At 43.9% G+C, this 7,500-nt stretch overlaps 1 protein-coding gene across 1 annotated transcript in view; it reads right to left on the bottom strand.

Annotated features, from left to right (window-relative positions):
• NPAS3 (neuronal PAS domain protein 3) overlaps window positions 1-7,500 on the bottom strand; it is a 984,386-nt gene that overhangs the window by 835,293 nt on the left and 141,593 nt on the right. Inside the window, exon 2 of the mRNA XM_045287648.1 lies at window positions 7,138-7,227. Within this exon, the coding sequence (XP_045143583.1) occupies window positions 7,138-7,227 (90 nt within the window). The remainder of the gene's footprint in view (window positions 1-7,137; window positions 7,228-7,500) is intronic.

Below are 7,500 nucleotides of genomic sequence, written 5' to 3' on the forward strand. Positions count from 1 at the left end.
CCTTCCGCTCCAAACGCACCGCCCACCTCATCAGCTTTTGCCTTGTGCCATTTGCTAAAGGATTAAATCAGAAATGCCTGGTGCTGACCTCACGCACCACTCCCCAGCCTCCTTTCCTGTGAAGACCGGCCTTGCCTGCTCCGAACGGCTCCCGCCGCTACAGTTCACCCTGCGCACTCTTCCAGAGCCACGCCGTTCACACCTCGGCCTTCAGCGTCTGGGCGGCAGGGCTTTCTGAATGCCCTGGCGCTCCTTTGTGTGGAAAAGCACTTGACCCCGGGTTGACAAGCAAAATATATTTGTTAAACGAATGAAGAAATTCGTTCATTTTTAAGCTAGCCTGATATTAGCCTTAAATGTATACTTCCTTGCTCCTTGCATTACTACGTGTGCTACTTGAAGTCATTTGTAGGCCAAATCATCAGTGGGGTGCTACAATGAAGTGGGAGAAACCGCTAGAAATCGTGCCGAGGTCTGAAAGGCATGGTGTAGAAATTAGAATTCATTTGTATATTGAAAGGCTTAACACATTTCTTGCTAAAAAGTTCCACGTCTTTTTAAAATGCAGGTACTTGTAAAGCTCTTTATAAAGTTCACTGTATATATCTCACTCTTTGTCCAATTCTTTAGTTACTGATCCAAACACTACTAGCATATATTATTCTAATTCGGGTGGGGGGGGCGAGGACTGCATAATAGCAATCAATCAATCAATTGGTTTAAACAACAGCAAAAGAATTCACTGCTGTCACTGGAGCCTCCTTGACCTTTCCCTCCCCTTCAGCATCAGTGACCATCTACCCACCCCCCACCCCCAGCAGAGCGCCTGACAAGGCGCTTGTCTTGTTCCCTTTAATTGGGATAACATGTGCGCGTCGTTAGCACGCAGACCGGCACAACACAGCTGACAGAGATTGGCCAGCTCGCATCTAGCTTCCCTCATTCTCCCCTCTTCTCAGGACCTGGGAAATCCCTTCTTTCATGTCCGAATCATCCCACTTCCCAACCCGGGATTATTGGCCAAGGCCAGCCTTCACCGTGGCCTGAGTGGAAGAACAAGGCATATTCACTGTTATTTACACACACACACACACACCACACTGCCCCTCTAAAATCCAAACTCATTTCAGTGGAGACAACGCCAACTGGGAGCCACCCTGGAACCGGGCAGGGTCGATTTGCCTGCACAGCATGCCCAGGCACTCAGGTTTCCACCGCACCCACCAGGCATGGCGCAGCTGGGGGTGCCAGCAGGGAACCACCCGTTCACAGGCACTTAGCTGCTGTGCCCCCAGGGCACTGCACGTCCCTGCTAAGCCCTAGGGAATTTCCCCAAAGCGGGTCCTGGCCTCACAGATCATCCTATTGGAAAAGACTCCCCTCGTTCTTATTTCCCTTCACTTGGGGTCACTCCTTAAAACAAAAGGACCCTAAGACAAGTCTCTTCAATGGACACCGAATCTGCGAAGAAGGATTAACAAAGTCACCCACTGGGGACGAGGCCAAGCAGAAACATAACCAGGTGTGCGCTATACGAACTGCAGGGGGAGGAAGAGGGCAAATGCCCAGTTTGCCACCATTCTGTTCTGCTTCCGTGTCTCTGGGTGACACAATGATGGACGCTCCAGGTGACTTGCTGAAAGGTTGGAAGTTCAAGTTCCCCCAAGGACTTGGAGAGAAAAGACTGTGGTTCTACTTTGGAAAAATCAGCCACCGAAAATCCCGTGACGCACAATTCTACTCTGACATACTGGGGATGTCCCTGTAGAGGGCCCTCTTAACGGCATAAACTATGTTTTAAAAATATTTACTTAGTTCAGGTGTAAGGCATCATCAGAACAAAAAATCTTACCATAGTGAATGATGGGGGGAGTGCGGAGTGGAGATCCAAAGCCCATTAGTAGGCCACTGGAGATCCCCTTGCAGAGGGGTCTCGGGGAGGAGATGAGCCAGTCAGGGTGCGATGTAACAATGATGAGAAATACAACCTTCCTCTAGTTCCTAAATGCTTCCTCCCCGCTCCCACTACCATGACTCGAATTCTATCTTGCAAGACTGACTAGACCAGAGGAGGTACACTGGTACAGATAGGAACTGAAAATACAGGGAATCCAGGATGGATGAGCCCTTCAGGACCAGTGGTGTGAGTGGCAAAACAGGGAGGGTAAAGGGAGAATGGGTAGGAAAGAGGGAACCGATTACAGGGAACTGTGTGTGACCTCCTCCCTGGGGGACAGACAACTGAAAAGTGGATGAAGGGAGACGTCGGACAGGGCAAGATATGACAAAATACCCATTTATAAACTATCAAGGGCTGATGAGGGAGGGAGGGGAAAAATGAGGACCTAATGTCGGGGGTTTCAATGGAGAGAAAATGTTTTGAGAAACGATGTACAAATGCACTTTACACAATTGATGTGTGTATGGTTTGGGATAACAGTTGTATGAGCCCCTAATAAAATGTTAAAAAAAAAAAAATTTACTTAGTTACTCAAGTTGCAATCTCCTGAGAATCAAAGGCAGCACAGCGGGCTAAGCAGCAGGCTGCCAGCTACCAGATGAGCAGTTCAAACCCAACGCTCACTTTGCTGGAGAATGCTGTCTGCCTCTGTAGCGAGTGAGTCTCAGGAGCAGTAATGCTCTGTTCTGTAGGGTTCCCATTAGTCAAAATAAAAAAAACAAACTCACTGGCAGAGGGTGGGCTGGTGAAATGCTCATAAAGGACACAGCTTTATGTATACCACACTCTTCCTCAAATGCTTCTGTAGTAGACTCCAACCAGATGGGAGAATTGTGCTTGAAATGTGGAAGCTATAAAGGTTTTCCTCAATTAATTCCTCCTAGTTACCTTTCACACTATTAAATATTCTTAATACAGGTGATTTCCTATGGATCTTTTACAATCGATCTCACATTCATGGAAGCCTTCTTTCCCCTGACGCACCAATCTCGAGCCTTTCTTCAAATGATGCTCCGGCCTTGTGTTCCATCACAAGGCAGCTTGTTTTCGCCTTCTCAGCCTTCCTATGCTTCTCCTTTCCTTTTGTCTTTGCTTTTTAAATTCTGGGTTGTTTTCATTTGTAAAGGCCTTTACTCTCTCAAACAACCCCACTGTATTACAGAAGACTTTATTCAAATGCAGGGATATTAATTGCAAACCATAAAGACTCACGGCCATCAGGCCAACAGCCCCTGATAGAGACTAGTTAGGGCTGGGAGGAACTGGCCCCTGTGAGTTTCCAAGACCGTAATTCAGTAGGTAAGTAAAAAGCCCTGTCTTTCTTCCCCAAACTGTAAGAGACAGTTGAAAATGGGAAGAGGGATTTGGGATTTGAAAGTTTCTTTCCCTAGTAAAAAGATTGCTTAACGTGAACAGTCAGACTACTGAAATATTTACAATATAGTTAGTGTTTTTGGAGGGAAACAAAGCCTTATTCTGTTCTTTTCACTAAAATCCCTCATTTCAATATGAAATTATAAATTGGCAATATTATAGACAATTGAGTTTGAAATAATTACAGATTTTATATTCATGTTTGTTTTAAATACCACTGAAAATATTTACACCTTATACTTTTAATAATAAGGCATCAGCTGGTTCAGTGGTAGAAGTCTGGCCTTGCATGAGGGAGGCCTGGGGTTGAGTCCCACCTAATGCACCTTGTGTGCAGCCACCACCTGTCTGCCAAAGGAGGCTTCATGCCGCTGTATGGCCAAACAGGTTTCAGCAGCACTTCCAAAGACAGACTGGGATGAAAGATCTGGTGATCTACTTCCAAAAAAATCAACCACGGGATCACAACAGTCTGATCATGGGGATCATCTGTTGTACATGGGATCCCATGAGTCTGGGTGTGACTCAAAGGCAGATAACAACAGCAACTTTTCATAATTCCAGTAAAACTGAAATGCAGCATGTAAGATCATGTGTCCTGAAGTGTATGCTAATTCACAGTGAGTATTGAGCCATAGGATTGTAGTTGGAAGGAATAGGAGCAGTGATGTATTGACACACATCTAACTACCCGATCTGGAGGGAGAAGGTGGTGATGCTTACATGGTAACATTTTCCTATATCCCAGCTAGAAATGCTTTCCTGGATTTCAAGGTCATGACATGAGATGACCAATCACCAAGTGGGAAGGAGATGAATGCAATTGGTTCTCACCAGCCCATAGAAGCTGGTTCCAGTGTACATTGCATATGAGAGGCCAGATTCCTGGACCCCGCTCACACAGCTGTCTACACCTTTATTTTTGATAACTCTGTAGGTATGACATACCATGTTCATTACTATGCTTATTTACCTGCTCATCTCTCTATTACAATGGTGCTCAATCTTTTCAGGATATGAGCCACAGCAAGGAACATATTTTACCTCATGACCTACCCCATGCACATATAAGACAGGGCGGGGCTTAGAACAGTTCATGGAAGATTGCATGATCTTTTCATTCATTTTGCTACAAACTTTTTGAAGGCCTCTCATATGTGTGATATTTGCAAACACATATACAAACATACATGACACTGAAGCAGCAGCTTCACAAAATGAGGCACATCTTATTAGGTAAACATCATCACATTTGGTTCCTTTTCTTTTCAAAAAATTTTTGACCAACCAACCTGGAGTCATAGCTCACTGTTTTTGGTAGGGACCCATAGTTTGAACAGCGCTGCTAGAATAGAGGAGAAACTCGTTGACAAAAGGATCACGTGTCATCGTGATAATTATTGAGGGCCAAGAGGATTAATAACCTGCCCCCAAATGGACCTGCCATCAGTCATTTTTTTAAAAATCCTCAGGGCTAGTGATAATTCCTGCCATCAAAGCAAGACAGCCATGGCTTATTATGAGTCAGACGATAGGCTAAGACAGCCACCCCTTCAGCAAACACTGAGGAAGACTTTTCAAAAATTGGTATTGAGATCAGGGTTGATGGAAGTTTGGCCCTTTCCCTACTGTGGCCCTGAGACCCGTGACTACCTGCCTGGAAGTTGGTCCAGAGCAATCCCCTTCTTCCTCCTGTTGCTTACATTGTTCCTTGAGAGCCCCGAGAAGAAAACCAACACTGAATAAAAAAAAAAATCTTTAGTGCCTGTTAGCTTTCCTTATACCCTGTAATTAACATTGCCTATGTTAATTTCCCTGTACCACAGGCATCTAGACCAGCTAGCCAGTCAGCAGACGGTGGTGATTCACGTGGAGCAATAAAGAAAACCCGAGTCACTCCAGGGCCTGCTCCCCTCCATGTGCTCACATGCACGCTCTTGCACAGGGACGAGGAAATGCACACTAGTTTTAAGACAACGCAGAGACACATCGTCACTAAGACACACGGCACCATTAATCATCTCGGTGACAGTGCTCCAATTCAACATCTTGGGGATTGCCTCCCCTTCTTCATCATTTATTTGCCAATATTTCCTTGTTATGAATATTCCCCTAGTGACTCTCCCTGGCAGTCACAGCTGTGCTGCCTACTGTCTCCACCTTGCCTACAAATAACACCGAGTCTTTAAAAGGCAAGCCCAGGAGAGGAACCCCTACAGTTGGAAGAGAAGCTTTTCTGTGAGCCCAAGTCCCGGTCACCCCTTCTAGGCTCCTGCCTCTCAATTGGCCAGCCGCAACCTCTAAGCAGGGACTGATTACAGCCCTGTGAAATGGCCTTTAACTACACACGGAGATGCTGACTCTTCATCACATTGCTTGAATGGTCAACAGCGCAACGGATGTTTTAACATCGTCCGTCAAGAAATCTCTTCTTATCAAACAAAAAAAAAGCCTTCTTCAAACACTCCTTCCTCACAAAACCACTAACAAATTACTAAAACCTAGTGAGCAAGAGTTACAATAAACATGGCTGACCACTTTTTTAAAATTTAGCACTAGAAAAAAAAAAATTTAAAAAAAAAAATTTAGCACTAGAAATAGTTTTGCATGATAACTGCACCATTGCTGATGATGCGAATAACACTATGTAGGCCAGGGAAAGTCAAGTAATGACCAGGTCCGGCGGGCTCCAGGAATATCCAATGTCTACTCATTTCAGAGATGCGCCTTCAAAGGTGCCAACATCCCCTGATATTTGTCAATAGAAACCACGAAAGAACATGCTCTACCATCTGTACACTAAAACGAGAGCTCCCCAGTTCACACTCAGAAATGGCGCTAAGGAAAAGGGGGTGATTATTTTCCCAATAGAAACTGTACTACAAAACAGGTCAGAGGCTGAGGATGAAAGCACACCAGCGTCTATTGTAAGATATCCCAAGAAAAGCTCCTGATTTTAGTGCAACGAGGTTTGCATTACATTTTCTAGAAGGGAATTGTTAGTGTTCCTTCAATCAATAGGCAATAGCTTGTCTGGAAAGTATAAATTTCTCTCCTTTATTGAAGACCCTTTTGGCATATTTTTTAAGTCTTCTTAAACAAAAGCAATACAAGTCATTCCATGATATATTGAAATGTCCATGCCTCCCCTGAGCAGCGTCTTCACTTCAGTGTGAGGAACAACACCTCGTTACCAGCAGTGCTGATTCTGTTAAGTAAAGGGACAAGGCAAGGCAAATGGCAGCAAAAGCAGAGGACTCAACTTCAATTTAACTGTCCTGTAAGGTACATAGTAATTAGCTGCAGAGCTCTGAAATCTTAGCTAGCATGTTAAGTCTGCTACATGACAGTATAATTTGACTTCTTAAAGGATTATGCAAATTACGACTCATCATTCCATTACAGGATTGAAAAAAAGTTGACAGCTAATTTATACATAACACACCTTTCAAATCCCTAAGATGCGTAGCACCTGTGCAATGTATTTTGCGGAGATTTCCTTGCATACAAGTACTTGTTTATTGCAATATAAAGAACCTTACCTAGGAGCGTTAATAAATTCATTTAAAAATAACCTTTGAGATCACAGTTTCAAAAGAACAAACATTTTTTTTTTCGGTTTTGATTTCAGAGGCAACATTTTTGGAGGGTTGTTTCGTTTTGGGGTTTTGTTTTTTGTTTTTGCCACCACTAAATTAAAGAAAAATACGGACTCAAGACAAGGATATGTTTGAATAGCTGGCAACCACAAGCACTGACTGATGCACGAGCCAGAAGGAAGACTCACAAAGATTTCAACATACTTCTGGTAGGTAGATTCACAGTAGATCCCGTCATATCTGTAGATTTTCCTACATTCTGATTGGTTGGGCAGAGGGTGCTGTGCAGTTATTCTGTAGAGGCATCAAAAACAGATAGAAATGACGAGAGGTTCTCTACAGTCAGCCAGAATGCAGGATAACAAGTATGTTGAAATGTAATATATTTTGCTCTTTACACGCTTTGAGTTCTACACACAATTGCAACGTGCACATACAGTTCACAGCAGTCACTTCCACTTTTAGAAACCCGTGTGGAGAGAAAAGCACACTTCTTTTCAGTACGTCATCAGAACAGGAAAAAAAAGAAAAGAAAATCTAGTTTTAAAAATCTCAGAGTCATAAAAG

This window comes from Echinops telfairi, unplaced genomic scaffold (genome assembly GCF_000313985.2).
Source record: "Echinops telfairi isolate 266 unplaced genomic scaffold, ASM31398v2 ScPeMD7_18;HRSCAF=68, whole genome shotgun sequence".
Classification (NCBI taxonomy): Eukaryota; Metazoa; Chordata; class Mammalia; order Afrosoricida; family Tenrecidae; genus Echinops; species Echinops telfairi.